We start from the raw sequence: 22,001 nt of genomic DNA on the forward strand, positions 1-22,001 counted from the left end.
ACTTTGCTTATTAGTTGTGACGTTTTTCTTAGTTGTGTGATCGCATTTCAGTGATTGGACTTATTACGCAACATAAAACCGCACAACTTCGTTCCAGCATTGAAACGCTGTTACGCTATGCGTCTGTTTATTTTGACAATGACATAATTTGCCGGAAGTTCCAATAGAGGGCAGTGTGGTGCTCTCTGCACAGCTTGGTTGTTCCGAGAGAACAACGACAGACTTGCCCGACGACTTGCACAAGAAGCAACCTTTTGCATAACTTCTTCACAGTTTTTGACTCGTCGATGGGGGGATATTCTTTGGGGGCAAGTTTTGAACATTGAATTTTTAGCTAACCAGACTTACATGAGAAGCTAAGTTGCAAAGTGTGATACTGTGCACTTTTACAACAGGGATTGTGGTTACGATCAAATTGAGCGACTACGAGTTTGATTTACCGAACAATTGGATTCTGCCTTCAAGGCACGTGCAATGTTGATATAGATTGTTTGCAAGGCAGAAATGGTCTTGGAAGAACTACGAGAATGCCCATCTCGGATTGGTCACGCATGTGGCGTGTGGTGAAGCAGAGTTCTGCAAGTCAAGCAAAGGTAACCAAAATGGAAGAGGTTACTCGTCCCCATTAGATAGCAGCTGCAACGGTCAAATTGGAAGGAGATTGGACCAGGTACTACACGTCGAGTCAAGCATGGTAACCAGAACAGACGAGGTTATGCGGCGTCCCATGATGATTCCTACATGGTAAAGATGAGAATAGGAGAGTTTCCCTACTGCAGAGCCGACCCTTACCAAAGAGTGCTTAGAACGAGATTGAATGGAGCCAAAAATGTGCGCCATGACGTCTAGTTAAGAACACAAGGTACGTAAAAGTGAACTGTGATTGCAATTGTACTTATTCAGTGTGCGAATCGTCAGTGTTATCATTGGAACGATAAGTGGAAATTAACTTCTATGACGAGTAAAAACTGAATTAGCAGCATGATAAATGTGCAACAAATTGTTATAGTATAAACGAGGTACCATCAAATTCGTTCATTTAATAATCAAAAGGATCTATTATGTTAATGTTCGTCAGGGTTCCTATTTGCAGTACCTTAATGAAATTTTTGGATAGTCCGTTTTAGTATGAATTTCGACTTAAACATCCGAGAACAGCAATTAAATTACTGAGGCTGCAAAAACCTCGTTTGTGTTAATTCATTACATGATTTAAATTGCCGTTGCTTTTTGATGCAGGTCGTCTGAATATTTAGTGTCCATGATAGGAATGTTGTATTGGATTGAACTGGTCATGGGCAATCTCCGTTGCGCAGTCCATTGGCAATAAATGACAAAAAACTTCAAATTTGTGTTATCTGTGTATATCCAAAAACAAACAAATTGTTAATGTAGAATGAATTGGGTAGATAAACTTGGGGGACTGTAATATTGTGGGCAACTAAACGGGGCTATTGAGTGTTAGTAACGCATCTTTGGGAGAGAAAACTTAAAGAAGTACATTGAAGACCAAGTTTCTTTTCTTAATTTAGTCAGTATTGTTTACTACAAGTTTAAGTTTGTCCTGCGTGCACGTGTTAGGCTCGTGGATCCCATCTGTGGGACAGAAGTGGGACGAACAACATTCCATTAACTTCTCACTCGTTATTTTGTACATTGGTCAGTGCGATATTAAATAAACGATCCCACTACCTCTTGGGTCACGTTCCATTAAATTATAATATTTGCATGAGTGCACCGAACATGTTACATAGTGAAGTTTGCTGAAATAAACTGTGGTTGTGGCACTGTAGTCGAATTATCCACCCGTACAGGGGGAACATGAATCAGTCAGCTGTTTCCATTGTGTGGCAAAATTGTTGCACTGTCAAAGCTTGCTCTTGTTTCATTGCAAAGTGTGCATGATGAAAGGGAAAACTGTAATATTTAACGTTGTTGAATATTTGGAAGGAAGTTAGCAACAAAACGTGCAGTGACATTAGTAAAAAGACAGATAAGGTGGAAGAGATAGAAAAATTCTGAAGTATGAAGCAGGGCAGTGTGGACTGAGTGAGCACTATAATTTTCTTTAATATTTATTATTCTCTTGATTTTGTTGGTTTGGTCAGTCTGTCATTAGTAGAGCCCGGAAGTTTGGCAAAATGCCTCTTTTTATCTACTGCATATATTGATAAAAATTTTCCGGATATACGTTTTTTATGTTGTTTCGAATGTTTTAGAAGCCTTTTCATTTTGCCTATTTTGCCTATTTGGGACCCTACTGCCTATTTTTAATTATAATGCCTTTTTTGCCTTTTTCAACGAAATTTGGCCATTTTTTTAAAAAAAATGTGTAGCCTATATAAATTATTTTTCTCCCAAAAAACGTTGTTGGCATTTATTTTTCTTCCGTTTATTATGTGAATAATTTTTGCCTTATTTAAGTAATATTGAACTCATGCATGTTTCAACATTGCTGAAGGAGAAAAGTGTGAGAAAAATGTATTTCAAGCTCAGTTAGGATATTGCCTTTCGGTTAACATTTCCTTGTGCATGATTGACTGCTGAAGTGGACAGTTTGATTTCGAACACAAAGAAGATATTTCTGAAATCTCCCTCTCGAACACGAAAATTTAAGGAAGTTGCATCTGAGCTTAGTTTACCTCCGCAACCAGTCTTGACCAGATGGGGAGCCTGGATATCAGCAGCTATATATTATGCTAACAACCTTGAAAAAATCAGTGAGGTGATAGACGCTCTTCCAGAAAATGAAGCGGCTTCAATTTGTGAAGTGAAAAAAACTCCTGTGCTATTCAAGTTTATTTTTGCACATTATGGTGCATTGCCAGAGACAATTGCAATTATAGCATCCATGAAAATCTACGAGGAATCTATGCAGCAGATGATGGAAGTGCTAGGAGAAAAGGAGTCAGCTGTTGTGGAAAAGTGCAAACGGGTAGTGAGTGCAAATGAGGACTTGAAACAATTAAAACAATTTGTGATATTCTAAATGGTGAAAATGCTGTTACCAAAATGAGTCCAGCTACATTAGCTTGTTTTATGTATGCTCCAATAACTTCTGTCGAAGTAGAAAGATGATTTTCTATTATGAATAACATTCTCTCTGACAGACTACTATCAATGAATGTTGAGAACTTAAAAAAACAGCTTGTAGTTATGTGTAATCAAGATGGAGAAAATTGAAATGCCCTTCCCAATGTAGATTTTAACATGTTGCCAGAAATTATAGATAAAAGTAAGCGACTTCCAAATGTGCCTTTTTCGGTTTATTTTGCCTTTTTTCATTTTAGTGCCTATTTTCCACATTATAAATTCTTTTTTGCCTGCCTATTTTAACAAAAATAAATGCCTGAACTTCCGGGCTCTAGTCATTAGAAATATACAACTGCTAGATAGATTACAACTGATTTTCTGCATGTGATCATTGGAGGTTTGCAGGAGTGGCACAAGATAAAATTTTCGCCCAGGGAAGGTGGAATTTTGGTGCCCGTACTTTCTATCCTGATCCTCTTACTTTCCACCTTCCTCCAATATAAATCAAGACCATGTTAAATATTGTAATGTTGCGTACTATTGTTTACACAACGTTACGTTATAAAATGGATCTTCTCTCAGCATGTTACTAGAAGTTGTCATCTTGGCCTATAGATGGCACCACCATATGTTAGCCCAGGCTTTTTCTGCCATCTGACGGCTCTTTACAAATTTTGTCAGCCCGAGAGCTGTCGTATAGTTGTATTTTTTTAGCACACACTCTGCTTGCTCCTTCAGCTGTTAGCATCACTTTCTCATTACACCTCACGTATATCCAGTCAAGCACTACATATCCGTACCATGAATCTGCACTTTTGAGGAAGAAGTGAGATGCCATTATGCATGCATGTTAGCCCTATTAACTATATTGTGCATTACAAGGTACGTACACTCCTCTGTGAACTTTGCTTGAATGAAAGTGACAAATAATAGCATTCGAACTTTGAATTCGCTGAACAAATTCTAGTTTTAACCTAAGTGAACTTTGTGGCTATGTTAATTATTGCACGCCTAAACTTTTTAATATTTAATGCTGCAGAAATGTACAATTAACGTTTACAACTTCAATGAACTTTAAGTACAGATACAGTTTGCTTGAACTTTATGGAAACATGCCTAAATTATAAGTAGAAATGCTCTCTTGAAAGAAGCATGCAATTGCATTAGAATATGTGGGTGCTAGCTTAATGTTGCAAGTAAGCTATAGTAATCCGTCAATGAAAGTACGTGAACATTGAACAAAAATCAAGAAAGGCGAATCAATTGTCAAAAACCTTATTCTTTCCCTTGACCCTTGTGAACGTCAGCTAAATATATGATCTGAAACAAAGGCAATTTAACATAGTAGAACAATATAGATTGGTTAATGTATGAAGTATGAGGAAGGTTCGATAATGTAACGGCTTAAAGTTCTCACTTCTGCTGATCGATGGCAGGGTACTACAGTGACAAGTACAGAGATCCTGTAGTCATACCTCACATAGTTCAGGCACGATGTCTTTTGTTCAGTAGTCATTCTGTGAGGCGTTGAATAAGTTTCACGATATTTTGAGTGAGAAAAGTTATCTTTCGGATACCATTGGTTCTTTCTAAGGTAAGTCCATCATGTGTTTTGCAATGCCTGTAAAAGGTACATGTGTTTAAAGTTTATGGTAAAAGTTATGTAATATATTAACGACATAGTGTGCATTCACCCGCAAGGTAACAACAAGTGTGCCGACCACTCCATCGTCGTCCAGTACCGACCAATATTAACTATAGAAAAAATGTGGTCTAATTTGAAGATAGTGGTCAGAACCTTTTTTATCATTACAGAGGAAAATGGCAACACCGAAGGAGAGGAAAAAAGGAAAATGGGCCGAAACAGATATGAAGGCGGCTGTAGATAAAGTACTTTCCAAGCGTGTGACACAGCAACAGGCTGCATCTGCTTTTGGTGTACAAAGATATAGTTATTGCATATCACAGTAATACAAAATACAGGGTGTTCCAAAATGATCTTTACAACTTTGATCACGTATATTTCAGATATGGGGATTGGTAGAAAGGTGTGGTTTGCGGCAGAATATTCACACATGCCTAAAGTTTTGCTTGATTTGTTTTTGCAGGTTAGTCATTGATAATGTTCACACATAACTGAAGTTCTGTTTTTTTTTTTTTTTTGCAGGTTAGTTATTGACGAAAAATGCCCCCCCCCCCCCCAGCAGACGGCACAGTGTGTGGAATGGTGGATAGAGACCAAATCTGACACCCAGGTCCAGCAGAACTTCCAGACACGTTACAGAAGCACACCAGCATCACGTCCTACCATCAGACAGTGGTACACGAGGTTCAAGGAATCCGGAAGTGTCAAGAAGCGGACGATTTCTGGGCATCCGAGCATGAGTGATGCAGATGTGGAACAGATGCAACAGGCATTTACCTGGAGCCCAACCAAATCAATCCCTCAAGCATCTCGCCAGTTGCAGCTACCAACAACCACGGTGCACAGGGTGCTACACAAGAGACTGAAGCTTCATGCCTAGAAGGTGCAGCTGCTGCATACAATTCAACATAATGACAGACCAAATCGCAAAGACTTTGCAATTGAGATTCTGAGTCGCATCGATGATGACCCAGACTTACTGAAAAAGGTGATGTTCACGGACAAAGCTTGCTTTCATGTGTCCGGGAAGTTAAACCAACACAATGTAAGGATATGGAGCTCTGAGAACCCCCACTGTAGCATGGAAATTTTGCACGACAGCCCAAAGGTCAACGTGTGGTGTGGTCTGCTTCATGACTGTGTGGTAGGACCATTTTTCTTTGCAGAGTCATCAATAACCTTGACTCTGTATCTGGACATGTTGGAACAGTTTGAATTTCCACAGGTTGAAGAACTACAACCTGACATCATGCTGCAGCAGGATGATGCCCCTCCTCACGGGGCCTTGATCGTTAGGCAGGCTTTAGACGACACATTTCCAGGTCACTGGATTGGCAGAGAAGGACCCATTCCGTGGCCCCCAAGGTCTCCAGACATAACCCCATTAGATTTTTTCTTTGGGGCTTTGTTAATAATACTGTCTACTGGACCCCAGTGCAGGACCTGCAGGAACTGCGAGTTCGCATCAGAGCATCAATTGCACACGTTAATGAGGACATGCTAGGCCAGACATGGGTGGAATTGGAATATCGCTTAGACATCCTGCATGCTACAGATGGCGCACACATTAAACTCTGTTAAATGGCTACTAAAACTTTAGGTGTGTGTGAACATTATGCCGCAAACCGCACCTTTCTACCAACCCCCATTTCTGAAATATACATGATCAAAGTTGTAAAGATCATTTTGGAACACCCTGTATAGTTATTACAATTGAGCAGACATAATAATGTAAACAGTTTCTTGTTTTATTGATTTCAATAATTGTTTTGCATTTCACTGTCGTCCATATTTGGTGGTCGGTACTGGACGACATTTTTCAGTCTGTCAAAAATAATACATTTTTATTTTTCTCAATAAAACATATATCACCTTTTTTATAGCAAAGGAATTCTGTAAGAATAGAGAATTGCTTTGAAATTCACAATTCTTTCACTTTAATAAAATTTATAATCAAAATACTTAAGGTGGTAGGTACTGCAAGACTTTCCCTTAACATTAATTAATTGTGCGTGAATTATAGTAATTCCTGTTCGCACCGAACCCAGTTTGTATTCTTGTAACTAGGGCTCTTGCCACGTCCCTGCATGTTTGGTAGTTACTGAGGTCTACAGTGCCCTCACGTTGCAGGTGCAACGCAAATATAAGTAATTGTGATTACTTGTGCCTGGATTATTTTGGTAAGAACTTTATTCCTAACCAGTATCACTTCCTTTCAAATATTTAGGTTAAAAGTTCGAATTGCAACCAGGTCAAGCATTATAATATTTACGGATTTAATGATGAAAAATAATAGCCTTATTTTAAAAATACTTTAATGCTGTTAAATAAAATGTTTATTGTAGGTAGATGTTTATTTAATATCTACATAATGACATCAAAACAATAATAATCTCTTAGCTTAAATTGCTAGATAATTTTGCAATATTAATTAAGTTATTCAGAAGAATCTTCAATTAATTCTTGTCAACAATAAATCCAACTCTTTATAAAACCAATAGCCATGCACCCAGTGGAAGCACATAGTGGTTCGGACCCCTCCTTAAACTGTAAGTCATCTCTATTTGCTTTTCTGTGCATAAAGTGAACTTAAAAATACTCGCACTTAGGATTTGGCTCTAATCAAGGAGAATGCCCTGCTTGTTAGATGTATGGAAAAGTTATTATTATTCCGTATTATCAGCAGAGCGAGGGAGAAAGTTTTTACTAAATATTTGGCAAGTCGAGAATAATATTGAATATTGTAGATTGGTATTTCTATGTTTTTAGTGATTTTGTCACTAATTATCTACACCCAGTAACCTCACTCATCTCGTGATTGATCAACGGTAAATTCACCAAGATATTTCATTAATATTTCTTATATTTTTCATGAAATGAATTTCTCCCATAGCCTTATTTTCAGTAAAAGGTGCTCAGGAACGAGTATTTGAGAGGGTGATAAGACAGTTCTTCTGTACATGAGGCTCATGTGCACACCATAAATTCGGACCACCAGCCGCCACTGGACACAGAGTGCATGTATGTATGGTAGAGGGTAGGGGGTATATTGTACTTTGTAGACAAAGTACATAGGGCCACCCAGAAAACAGAGGTCAGACTGAAGAAAAAGTATTTCAAATGTAAGCATTGATAGGCATATGTTGAAAATAATTTCAATTACTTATTTCTCAAGAAATTAAGTCTAAAGAGAGATTTATTACCACTCTAACATCTCTTTCCAGTCTGTATTTTTTATATAGGTATTTTGCATCTCTCTCTATTTAACTGTGATGGTGAGGACTGATCTAAGATGCTTTGATTGATTGATTGAGTTGGTGTTGTAAGTCCACTTTATGCACAGTATGGCTAATTGGGACTGAACCTACAGTTTAAAGTTGATTGATTGATTGAGTTGGTGTTGTAAGTCCACTTTATGCACAGTATGGCTAATTGGGACTGAACCTACAGTTTAAAGTGGGATCCGAACCACTTTGTGACTCCAGCGGGAATTGAACCCGGGACCCCTTGATGTTAGATGCAAATCGTGTATAATTTTTTAAGTGAAACTTCATAGATGTTTCAGGTTTTTGCACATGTGGATACAGACAAATAAAGTTTAGGTCTCGTGCTAAATTATCACTTTCATGAAGTAGTTAAATTCTTTCATCTGCATTGAAACAACACTCCACTGGGTATGTGTGCAGGGGGGGGATGAACAATGCTTTAAAGCTTACCCTATTCAGTTCCTGCCCCAAGTGCTTAGGCCACTGCATGTCGCTGGACAAAATTGAGAATCCTGCCAAGTGTGAGGTGTAGTGTGATAAGGTACAACACAGATTGGAATATAGAGATTACCACTTGTTCCTCAAATTGAAAGACTTTTGTAATATCTCATGTAAATGAGCCCTTCATGACCTTTCCAATGCTATCTGAATGACTTCCATAGGTGCCGCAATTGCCGAAATATTTAAAGTTAACAAGATGTTGAAAAAATTATCAAAACTGCACATTTTACACCCCAGTAACTTCAGAAATAGAAACTTTGCATATTCTCCTACCTCAGGTGGCCCTTTCAGTATGTAAAATTGAAATGAATAAAAAATGTAAGGTTGAAGACCTTGTTGATTTGACATGGAATGACCCATGTACATATTTCAATATGGAAATTTTTTGTCTTTTATCTAATTAGACATACATTTTATATTCATTGTGGATTGTATAAAAGCTCAAAGTCAACAAGAAAGGACAGAAATTGGGCATTGAAAATTATTTTTAAACATTTGTTACTATTTAGAGGCAAACTTTAAGAATACCCCATTAATCAATTGTTTAACCCATTTATTCATGTATTGGCACATTTTGAAAATTCTGGAAGATTTACTATTAAAACTAACTATATAGCTACAGTGTAGCATTTATTTCTGAGGTGCAAATAAAAGAATTTTATATATATATATATATATATATATATATATATATATATATATATATATAATTTCTTTATTACCTACATGAATATACAGCTGAATAATAACTCTCTGGTTAAGTTAGGCAATATATGAATGCAGGAATACAGTAATCTTCAACTCACCAGTAAACTCTGTTCACTTTATGGTGAAAGAAAGGTTACTTAACTCATGCTAGGAACGTAGTTATGTAAACAATAAAGCTAATTAGTTACTACTTCAAAATTCAAATATGAGTAAAAACAATGACATTCTTGAATAAAAATCCATACAAAATTGAAAACAGTCAAACACACAGTATGCTGCTAAAGCACTGTCATACTCTATATTCTATGAAACACATCATAACTGACATAATTTATATTATATTCAGTAAAATTCAAATTAGAAAAAAATAAAAATACACCAAATCTCAGTTTGTAATTTCAATCTCATTTAGAATTTAATTTATGTTTCTAATATTTTAATTCAGTCAGCATCACTTGAAAAAATGTATAGAGTTGAATTGTTGTCTTCTTTAAATGCAAGACACATGATCTAGTACCAAGCATAAAATTATCTTAATTATTTTTCACACACACATACATAGTTCTTCCCTTTCAACCATTATTTCACCAGAGCTTCACCTGGAGAATAGAGCCTATTCTGATATTTGAACAGTGGGAACATAATTTGAATAAACATTAATTGAAAATTTTATTTCAAACTTGTTTGTAAGAAACTGTAGAGTATGTTCAGAAAAAGTATTATGAAGAAGAAACTATAGATTTGCAGTATATGTGCATTTGAATCATACTTTTAAAAAGGTCATCTTATTCAATCATAAAATTAAATTATAGCAATCGTTAATAAATTAGCATTAAATGACAACAAGTTCTCATCATTCAAATACAGCCATATTAGGGATATGAATGAACAAAATTTGGATTGCAGACAATTAAATAGATTCTCACAAATATTTTTTATAATTTCGTTAAAATTATGAAGAAAATGCCAAGTTTCTACTTACTTATCTTCCCAACATGCATTTTGAAATGTCTTGTTGAATGAAGATCACAACCTCTAAATTGTAATGGAAATTAAATATGTCTTCCATATTTCATCCTCTGTGGAAAAGACTTTACTATTGTCAAAAATTATAAAAATAAGGATACATATATGTGCATGACTAGCAAAAATTTTCCAAGTCTGCATTATAAACATAAATTTACATAAAATTCTCTTAGGAACTACAAAAACAGACATGTTATCTTTATTTTAATCGACTCCTTGAATAAAAGCTATGAAAATAAAGCAATGGAACTAATACCAGAAATATAGAGAGGAGATGGTACTCTTTGGAAACTTTGACCTCATTTACTATAGAAAAATGAAGAAAGGAGTTGGTAACAATATGAAACCATGCACAGTGTAACCAGTGCAAATCTTATATGTACTCATGACTTGGCATCACAGAAAAAAAATTGCACACATTGGCACATAAATATTTAATGAAAATGTCTTTATGTGTATTCGAACTAATTGACATTTAAGTGTGTTAAATGAATAATAAAAACAGAAAATGAATGCGCATAAAGTTGAAGTAGAAATTTTTTAAAACAAATTACATACGTTGTACATAAATTTTCGATCATAACTCATTATGTGTTGGGTGTATATGTATACTCATAACTGCTTCAAAACACACACAAGAAAATCCACACTAACAAACATAATGATGCTCTGCTAATTGATTTTTCATTTACTCTATTAAATCATTTTCTGTTATTTCATGGCAGTGCCTTCTAGCAAAGGTAAGTCAGCACATATAATATTGAAGAACATGAATACCACATCTAGCTGTACTCATCTACAGTTACCCCCTCCCCCACACACATACTTCTTCTTCTTCTTTTCCATCCCCTTCTGCCATTAAGTATCCACTTCCTGTACACTTTTCGGTCCAAGGCTAGTTTTCGGGCTTCCTCCATTGTTTTCCCTTTCTTCTTTCCTATCTTTTCCACATACTCTTCCCATTGAACTCTTGGTCGTCCTCTTCCCCTCATGCCTTCTGGTCTGGCCTCCAGCACCTGTCTAGGCTTGCGATCCTCCTCCATTCTTGTAACATGTCCAAACCATTGCAGTGCCTTGCTCTCTATTGTTTCCAATAGTGGTTTTTGCTGTAACTGGTCTCTAATGGTGGTATTTCTAATCCTATCTCTTCTAGTCTTTACTACTACTTTTCGTAGGTATCTCATCTCTGCTGCTTGAAATCTGCTATTCTGTTTTGGTAATAATGTTAAGCTCTGTTCCATACAGCAATGTGGGAATGTAGATTGTCTTGTAAATCATCATCTTCGTTTGTTCACTTATTTTCTGTTTACCAATTAAAGTGTTGTTGAGTTGATACTACACTTGGTTTGCCTTTTGTACCCTATTATTCACTTCTTCATCCATTCTTCCATCTGATGTTATGATTGTTCCTAGGTATGTGTATCTGTTTACTTGTTCCAGCTGCTTCTCTTTCCACTGTATATTTAGGGGTGCAGTTTCTCTTTCTTTTGTCACCACCATCACTTTACTCTTATCTATGTTCATGTTCATTCCTTTGTCTTCTATTGTACTTGCCCATTCAATTACCACCTTCTGTAACTCTTCTCTATTCCTAGCCACCAGGGCAATGTCATCAGCATATACAAATGATTGTACTTGTACTGGTCTCATCTTTCGGTTTCCTACTTTGTATCTCCCAATTCATAGTTTACATTGTTTTATAATCTGGTTCATTAGGATAATAAACAGAAGAGGGTTCAGGCTGTCTCCCTGTTTTACTCCTATTTTTATCTTAAATTCATCTGAGCATTTCCCTGCTAATCTGACTGTTCCTTTCACTCTTTTGTATACACTTTGTATTCTCTGTACCAGTGCAGGAGATGTTCCCATTTTCACCAGTGCATCCCATAATTGTTTTCTTGGTACTGTATCGAAAGCTGCTCTCAGATCCAGGAAGGCCACACAGATTTCTCTTTCCTTATTTAATGCCTTCTCAATGACTTGCCGCAGTGTAAATATATGATCATGTGTCTGACGATTCTTTCTAAATGCAGCTTGCTCTTCTTCTAGTCTGTTTTCCACTTCGTTTTGTAATTTCATTTCCAGAATTCTTGTGTAGATCTTCATAGCTACTGAGGATAGGCATATGGCTCTGTAATTCTCGCACTTTATTATTATATTTTTCTCCCAGTCTGTTGGTACGTTGTTGTTCTCCCATGCTTCTTTACTTATTCTCCACATCCACCGTATAACCTCCTTTCCTCCATATTTGATAAACTCTGGGGGTATTTCATCTGCACCTGCTGATTTTCCAAGCTTTATCTTTTCTATTGCCAACTCTACTTCAAACAATTCTATTCCATTTCTATCTTGGCGCTCACCTTGTACTCTCTCTTCAGCATTATCTCTCTCTTCCATTTCTTGATTCTGTTTGAACATTTCTCCATAATATTCACTCCATACTTTTAATACTACTTCCCCTTTTTCTGTTTTGATGTTCCCTTCTCTATCTTCTATATTCCTTATTCTCTTTCCATATTTCCTTTTAAGGTTTTTGACTGTTTGCCAGAATTGTTTAAAATTTTTTGATAGTTCTCTTCCAAAATCTTCCCAGGCTTCCAACTTTGCTTGTTTTACTGCCTGCTTGGCACTACTTCTTTTTGTACATATTCATTCCAGTTATTTTCTGATTTATTTCTGATATACGTTTTTAAAGCTTCTTTCTTCTTTTTAACTTCCTCTTAAACAGCATTGCCCCACCATTTTGTTCTTTTCTTTTCTCCTCCTATTGTGGTAATTCCGCACACCTCTTCTGCTTTCTTATATAGAGTTGTTCTTAACACATTCCATCTCTTTTCCAATGTATTTTCCCCATTAATTTCTTCTTCTCTTATGCTCAATTCTTCTGTGACTCTTCTTTCAAATTCTATTCTTTTCTCTGTGATTCGTAGTTGGGCTACTTTAATTTTTGTATATCTTTCTGTTTTCTGCCTTCTTGGTTCTTTAAATCCTGTCTTCATGATGAGTAGTCTATGTTCAGTTCTTAGCTCTGCACTTCTATATACCCTAACATCCTGTACTGCATATCTCATTGTCCTAGTGTATGTAAAGTAATCTATTGTACTTCTGGCTCCTCTATTTCCAGCTTCAAAAGTTATTTTACGAATCTGCTTGTGAGGGAAAAATGTGTTACCTATGAGCAAATTGTTATCTATACAAAAGTTTATCATTAGTTCTATATTTGTATTTACTGTTCTTTCAGCTCCATGTCTTCCCATACTCCCATGTCCTCTTTCTTCTTCATTTCCTATCCTACCATTCCAATCTCCCATTATCACAATATGCCTTGTAATCTGGCTTTATCCACTGTCTCTTGGAGATTTGTGTAAAACTGGTCTCTTTCAAATTCTTCTGCATCTTGGGTTTGGGCATATACTTGTATAAGTGCGACTTTTTCTTCTAGATCTAAATTTACTCTTATTATTCTGGAACTCACTGGTTCCCAGTCTATCACTTTTGCTCTGTAGTTTGCTTCTAAAATAATTCCTACTCCTTCCTTAGCCCTGTTTTTCTTACTTATTCCCTAGTAGAAAAGTGCGTAATTCTTATCCAGGATCTTTTCTCCATTTCCTTTTTTCTTAGTTTCACTAACTCCTAGTATCTTAATTTTATATTTCCCCATTTCTCCAACTATTTCAGTTTCTTTACCTGTTAAAGAAGTAATATTCCATGTTTAAAATGTCATTGTCCTATTCTTGCCTTGTTGCCTCCAATGAATCCGTCCATATTCTTTCCTTTGATTTCTCTGAATATTTGTTGTTTCACACTGGATGGGTTATTGGCCCTATGCCAGGCTAGCCTAATGGAGGGGCTGCCTCCTCTTGGCCTCTAGGCTTGCCAGATTTTCTTTTGGGGTTTCTTCCCCTAGCCTTTGAAGATCTCTCTTCCATCTGCAAGGCAGCAGATCCTCACTTTTAAACTTTAGTGAGATTAAGTTGCGTCTTCCGCCATCTGTGCTGAGTTTCTTCTCCGCCACTTTCGCCATTGAGGACTTCACTGTAACCCTGGCAAGGGGCCCTTACAAGATACTACTACCATCCGGAGCCAGATGGACCAAGGTTTTTTATAGAGGTATTACTCATCTAGGTTCCTCCGCCTCCTCACCCGTTGAGATGACCATCCATCTTCTTCCGCCTTTGGAGCCATTGACCAGAACAATAGAATAGGGTAGGAATATTAGGATAGGATATATAGGTAAGATGGGACGTTGCAGAACACCTTAGTCTGGCTTCTCTTCTGAGACCTGTCCAGCATGGGTGACCCTGCTGGTAGAAAACTCTACCGCTGGCATAGCTCTCAGCCTCAACAAAGCATTCCCTGGAGGGGACACACACATACAAAGGTTTTAATGAAAAATAAGTCTGTTAAGTACCTTTAAGTTTCTAGTACTATGATCTTACATTCATGTTAAACACTTGAAATAATAAATTCTACTAAATTGTGTGGGTTTTTGTGTCTGCCTGTCTGTGTCTCTGTATTTCATTAAAAATAATGACAACTTTATGCACTATTGATTACTCACATGGTATTTTACTAAAGGTGATTTATTAATCTAGCTGGCACATAAATGTGTACTCTATCTATAATTAACCCCTTATTTACTGATGCCATAAGTAATGAGCATGTAATGGTACTTGAACTTGTGTGATATTTGTAATGGGAAAATAATCGTAAGTATGGAAAAGTGTAAAATTAAAACATTCAGTGAACTCTGTCCAGTGTTTGTGTTTTGCTATTTACGTACATAATTCCTCACTTTGGAACACCAACTTCAGGGGTCGGAATTGTTTTGGTCGCCATTTTGAAACCAGTCAGTGGATTACGGATTACAAAATCATGTTCGCATCCTTTTCACGTTTTCTGTGACCTTTACAAGAAGGTATTACTCGACCCCCCCCCCTTGCCATTTGAAATTTTCGAGTTCTTCCGTAACTTTAGACCCCCTTTTTTGGGTCACGTGGTTTCATCCTTTTTAGTCCCGCAGTCATCATGTAGCATATCATTGGAAAGCTTGTGTCCTGCACTTTCCGAAACTGTTATGGTGCTGCACTTATCTTAATTGTTAAGCTCGGTATACTCGATTTGGCTCACCTTCCATTTTTTGCAAAACCATTTTCTACACGGAAAACTGTAGGTGGTACAGACAAATGTTTCATATGACAATCATATATTTTCCCCGCCATTCCAAATCTGCATTTCAAACATACCCTTCCCATTTGAAAATCGCACGAACGGTTCATGTGCCCCCCACTAAAACCACAAAGGGTGGCTTTCGGGCTGCTGCAAATACTTTCAAAGGATTCTTTGGGCCCAACTTAGTGGTGCATTTTTTTTGTTTCAACTTGATACGATCTCCCGTTCTCGAGAAAAAGGTAGTGTCTGGGTCACTCTGAAACACCCTGTATGCATATATATATATATATATATATTACCCCTGCAGCACTGGCAACCATTAATGTAGCTTCAGCACTGGCACCTAGTCTCACAGACCAATTTTTGTATTTGACAATATAATCTTGTATTTCTTTTGAAAAAATGAAATTTTTATGATTTTTAATATTTCATGTAATATTTTTTATTTCAAAAAGGTATGTTTTTTTTCAAAAATCCTCTTCATCTTGGTCAGACTCATCAAGAATCAAAATCTCCTCATCCGGATTACTGCCAAAGCTTTCTTCTAGAAGAAGTCTAATTCGTTCACGATCTCGTTCATATAATAACATATAGTATATAACAACAACCTGTGTGTCACTGTTATTCGTCACCTGCAGAAACACGAAGCAAAGGTCTTTTACAAGACAATTAGGATCACATTTGTATAACACGAGCACTAGCGCCTAGTCTGTCAGACCCAAATTGCCTTTTTCTCTGCCAACAATATGGTCTAGTGAATGATCAAATCCACTCGATAACTGGGAGGTGAAGGCAGGAAGCTACACGAAAGCACATTTCTCTAAGCCACACCCACCAAAAAATATTTGCAAAAACATGTGGCATGGGTCTGTAAGACTTGGCGCTAGTGCTCCAGGGTTAATAACTTACGTTTTGTGAGTATCTAGGTAACTTCTGCGACGTTTCGGGATGCAACTGCTCCCTTCCTCAGGCTGCTCACGTTTAGGTTATGTATAAATCATAACCACGTCGAACTCTCCATAGGTACAGGATATAGGATTGGTAAAAGGTGTGTGGTTAAAAAAACAAAAAGAAATCTAAAACCCATTACAAGTGAACGTCAGAATACCATGCTGTTCCCCCGATTAGAAACTGCTCCTTGAAATGTTAAAACTCAAAACTGTGAATAGCCACGGTCCGTGTGTGCTGCAATACTCCAATGTTTCCTCCTAAAGTGCGAGTTCGGGCGCTTCCCCTCTCTTTCTCCTCTATTTCCCCTGAAATTTTCCCCCCACTCCTCCTCCATTCCAGTTCACGTCAAGTCCAGTGTGAATTCCTGTTCCATTTGAGCTTGGCGTGCTACTTCCGGGGTTACGTTAAATCCTATTTTTACATATTCCTTCCCATCCCATTTCTTGAACATCTTCCCCCACATCTCATCGATATTTCCATCATCCCTGTTTAATTTATTCTCTCTTCCCTTACATATATATGACCCTTCATATACATTCCTTCTTATAAGTTTTTCCTCTTCCCTAAGCACTTTCTCTTTGGCGATTACATGGCCTTCATCAAGGTTATGTTCGGAGAGCCCAGTCTTGGGGCTAGTTAAAAGAGAGCCCCTTGCGCAATTTACACTGGGCGTCAATTGCTGCACCATTGTATTCGTCAGGTACGACTTTCTTTGTATTCTTTTAATCCGACATTGCTATCTTTCTTCCTTCTTGAGTTGTTGTGCTTTAAACATGGTGTGAGGCAATTTTCGCACGCCTGTCACTCGAAAACGGTGCCGATTTCGACATTTTTTCACATGGCATTTTTTCCTTATTTTTACTTGTCGAATCACCTCCCAAGGGTTGTAAACGGAATTTTGCACCACCCTGTATATATAAAAATTTTAGGTTAATATAATTAATCAAAAATAATTATAAATTTATATTATTAAAAATCTGTAGAAAAATAGAAAATTTTATAAAGATATACTATACACTGCAATAAATATTTACTTTTTATATGTTTCTTCTCAAAACTATATAATTTTAGGTAATTAATTATTAACAAACCTCTTCTTACAACCTCTAATTCACAAATAATAATTTAAGATAGCAAACCTCTATTTATAAGCTCAATTTACTAATTGGGAAATTCCCCTTAGCCAACCAATCAGCACAAATCACATGACCCTATCTTTTTTTATATATCCCTTTGCGACCGGGGAAACACGATCGTGAGGGTAGGTATTTGAATTTTTTCCCGTTAGGAGAGATCGCTTCTCCGACTCAAACCGGAATGCAACGCCCGTGCTAGTTGTGCGCTTCATTACTCTTTTGTTTGTATGACGTTACAGCTTTGGCTGGTGAATTTGGAGGAAAGCAAAAAGCAGCAACAAGTGGATGCAATGAGTTCCAGAGGTAAGTTCCTTGTTTTTGTTGTTTGTTGTTTTCGTTTTCAAATTTAAATAGTGAATTCTTTGTCTCAAAAGTGTCAGATTTGAAATAAGATTAATAGTTTCGCTTGCTGTATTAATGTATGGTTTGTATTGTGATGTAAAAAGTAAGTCGCACAATCGTGAGGGTCAGGTCTAATTTAAGCTCGCATGCAGAATAATCTTTTGTTGTGAAGTGTTAGTTGTACTTGCTGTAGATCCTTTGCTTGAGAAGATATGAAAATATATTTCTTGGTGGAAACGTATTTTCATTTGAAGTCACTTATTGTTGTTTTTTGTGAATACATAGTTTCCATAACAATATGTAATATTATGCATAATATATATAAATATATTATATTATTCTTTCCAGCTCTGTCCAATGATGTTGTCTTGCAGCTGCTAGATGACTCCGACATTGATGGCCTCTCAAGTGAAGGTGAAGAAGAAGCTGCAAATCGTGGAGGAACATGGGAACAAGCTTTGGAAGGTCCAGCCTTTGATAGATGCTGTGAGAAACAGGTGCAAATCAATACCGCGAGATTTCTCAAGCTATTCCATTGATGAACAGATGATCTCATTCACAGGTCGCTGCAAACTGAAACAGTTCGTAAAAAACAAACTACGGCCTGTAGGTTTAAAAAATTTCGTTGTCACCAGTTCATCAGGAATTGTCCTAGATTTTGAAATATATCAAGGAAAATCTACTCCAGTCGAGTGCCCTGAGCTAGGACTTGGTCCATCTGTTGTGTTCAGACTTGTTTCTTCCCTTCCACAAGGTAGTTTCGTTTATTTTGACAGATATTTTGTAACACTTCCATTACTGGAAAATCTTGTGGAAATAGGAATAGAAGGGACTGAATCAATAATAGCAAACAGGATTAAAGGTGTCAGGTTACATGAAGGGAAAATGCAGAGAGGTGAATCTTATGAGTATGTCAGAGGTATGACAAAATAGTAATTGTGGAATGGCAAGACAATAAGAAAGTGCTCATGGCATCAACATGTTGTGGAATTGAGCCAGTTTCGCAGGTAAAGAGATGGAGCAAAAAGAGAATAAATATACTGAAGTTACATGTCACTCCGTTGTGAAAAGGTACAATCAAAGTATGGGGGGGGGGGGGTGTTGATGTTTGTGATCAGCAAATAGAGTACTACAGAACATGGTTCAAAACAAAGAAGTGGACCTTGAAAGTGACATTACACTTCCTTGACTTATGCGTTGTAAATTGTTGGCAAATGTACAGGGAAGATTGTCGATTAAATAAGTTAGGAAGGAAAGACACAGATGATCTCCTTAAATTTAGGCTGCAACTATCTGAAGCCTTAATTGCAACACCGGCGAAGAGAAGAAGTCTTGAAGAATCATCAGACATGGAAGAATATGCTGCAGGTGAATGGAGCAAAATACACAAAAAGAACAGCTACATTCCATCACCGAAGCCTGTTGCTAACAAGAGATACGATGGCTATTATCATTTCCCTACTTTTGACAGCATCCCTGGGCCACGCTGTTGTCGCCTTGACAATTGCAAAAGTCATACTAAAGTAAGATGTGTAAAATGTGATTGTTATCTTTGCCTCTCACGAGATAAAAATTGTTTTGTTGCCTTTCATGTCAAGTAGATGTCTTACTTTGTAATAATGAAACAAAGTTTGAAGACTTGAAGTAAATTTTTGACAGGTAAATACGTGATCTGTTGTATTGAAAAGATTATAATGTAAATAATTGACACTTACTATACTGTATGTGGTATACCAAAAAATCTTACAAACTGTAATTAATGTAAATATATTATTTACCCTATAACTACAACCATTAATACAGGCACGCACACACACACACACACACACCCCTACACACACACACACACACACACACACACACACACACACACACACACACATACATACATACATACATACATACATATACATAAGTAATTAAATTGTCTTTCTCTAATATAATCCCGGACTGTTCATTTTGAAAGTAATAATTATATGGTACATTATGGTAGTAAATAAGGCCTAACACTCACTATCGTGAAGGTACTTTCCCTAGAAAACTAGATGTGGCAAAAAAATTTCATTACTAATTTTGTGTTTAGATGCACCCAAACATCATTAAAATTCAATTTGTGACAAATTATTCATCAGAAATCTCTCTTCGGTCGGAAAGGGATATAGAGAAAAGAGAAGGGCATAACATTCCCGAGACAGTATTATTGATGTAACATTCTTAACAGGGCAATGCCTTAATGTTTACACGCATACATAAGAGCATCAATCTCTACACTCACACACACACACACACACAGGAATGTTTGGAATGGAAAGAATTCTCAGGAAATTCCCCTTAGCCAAGCAAATCAGCACAAGTTACATGACCCTCTCTCTCTTTTTTTATAGAGAAAAGAGAAGGTCACGACATTCCCGAGTCAGTATTATTGATGTGACATTCTTAACATGTCAATGTGCATCAATCTCTACACACACACGCACACACACTCGGGGAATGTTTGGAATGCAAGACTATTGATTTTTGTCTGAGTAAAAACAACTAGGTTACATCAGAATTCTTACAACATTTGTGTTAATATTTAATTTGCTTGAAGTTACTGGTTAAGAAAAAGTTTTTTTTTAAATTAGAGAAAGAAACACTACTAAAACCTATGACCTTACTTAGAATTATTAACGAAATCATCTGCTTTAAGTCTCCAATGCTCTGGTGAAATCTGTTAAGGTTCTATCGCCCACAAGTGTGTTCCCTTGCCAATCCAGCAAAGGTGAGAAAAATAGACAGCAATCTTCTATTTATACTCTTAGGCAAGCAGTCAGCAGGGGTCACATGACCCCCCCCCCCCGTAGAGGGGGATTGGCATAACATTCTTAACAGGTCAATGCCTTGATGTTCACACACAGCTGTAAGTGCATCAATTTCTACACAGACACTCGGGAATGTTTGGAATGCAAAGAATTCTCGTGACAAGACTATTGATTTGTCTGAGTAAACAAAACTAGGTTGCATGAGAATTCTTGCAACATTTCTGTTAGTATTCAATTTGTTTGAAGTTACTGCTGAAGAAAAAGTTTTTTTACACACCGAGGTACATACATATATATTTAGCTTTTCTTCTAAAAATACACACATGTACATTTTAGACGTAAAATTAATCAGAATATATATATTTAGGAAAATATTTATATATACTACACTACTAATAACTTAAATTAGTATCTACATTTTAGACATAAAATTAATCAGAATACACACATTTGAGAAATTATTTTATATACACAGCACTGCACTGTACTGCTAATAACTTAAAACCAATATCTACACATTTCAGACGTAAAATTAATCAGAATATACACATTGAGAAATAATTATATACACTACACAGCACTGCACTGCAAAATAACTCAAAATCACTATCAATATATCTATTTTTTTTAAAATATAATAATTGTAAATATATGCATAAAATATACTGATATAGGCTCAAAAAGTAAATGTTGCCCCCTATGAGTTGAGGTTTGATAAAAAGCATAATTATCTTTTATACTATAAAAGTAGTAAAATTTGGATTATTTGGATATTTTCTCCTTGGAAAATTAGCTGAAATCGGGGTAAAATGAATAAATAGCAAATAAATGGCCTCAAAGATACCATTTATACTACTCACATCGCCGTAGATCTCAGTCAGTTGCTTGTATTTCGGTTGCTCGAGACTTTTGGAAAAAACATACAGCTGCCTGTTCTCCCAATCGAGCCAGTGGGGAGCCAGGATGAAATCTTCCACCATCAACGTCGTTTTGCCGCATCCTGAGGGGCCCAGTATGAGGCATCGAATGCTTTCTGGGAGCAACTCGCCGTTTCTCTTTCTTCTTTCACCTTCGGCTACGTCGGATAGTTTCTTGGTTACGTCCCAGCTCATACGATATCGTCGGCATTTACCCAGGAATTCTGTGAACTGGGAAGACCCAGCCACTTGATGTAAAGTTTACCCTTCTTCCGTCGGAGCACTTTCTCTACGAGGTACGTGTCCGGGAATTAGGTGGGGAATATTTCCTGTTCGTAGAATCTCCCCTCTATGTCCTCACCATCCATTGCGCTGTTAAGTCTGTAGGTGGGTATGTAGGGCGGGGAGGATGGCAGGAGAACGTCGGTAAAAGGGAATGGTTCGCCCCGAGCGAGTCAGAGGTGGCAACACCGCTAGTGAGGTTAACACATACCGTAAAAGGC

The 22,001-nt window shown here is 36.9% G+C and overlaps 2 protein-coding genes across 2 annotated transcripts; both read right to left on the reverse strand.

The window, feature by feature from the left end:
- Nucleotides 1–10,961: 10,961 nt before the first annotated feature.
- On the reverse strand, nucleotides 10,962–11,363 carry LOC145983705 (uncharacterized). The gene has a single exon (XM_083116758.1). It carries the CDS (start codon nucleotides 11,361–11,363, stop codon nucleotides 10,962–10,964), a length of 402 nt encoding a protein of 133 aa, XP_082972884.1.
- Nucleotides 11,364–12,899: 1,536 nt separating this feature from the next.
- Nucleotides 12,900–13,490, reverse strand: LOC145983707 (protein CFDP2-like). Its single transcript, XM_083116759.1, has one exon. The coding sequence runs from the start codon at nucleotides 13,488–13,490 to the stop codon at nucleotides 12,900–12,902; it is 591 nt and encodes a 196-aa protein (XP_082972885.1).
- Nucleotides 13,491–22,001: the final 8,511 nt, after the last annotated feature.

The sequence above is a fragment of the Lepisma saccharinum genome, chromosome 2, assembly GCF_977018435.1.
Source record: "Lepisma saccharinum chromosome 2, izLepSacc3.1, whole genome shotgun sequence".
NCBI lineage: Eukaryota > Metazoa > Arthropoda > Insecta > Zygentoma > Lepismatidae > Lepisma > Lepisma saccharinum.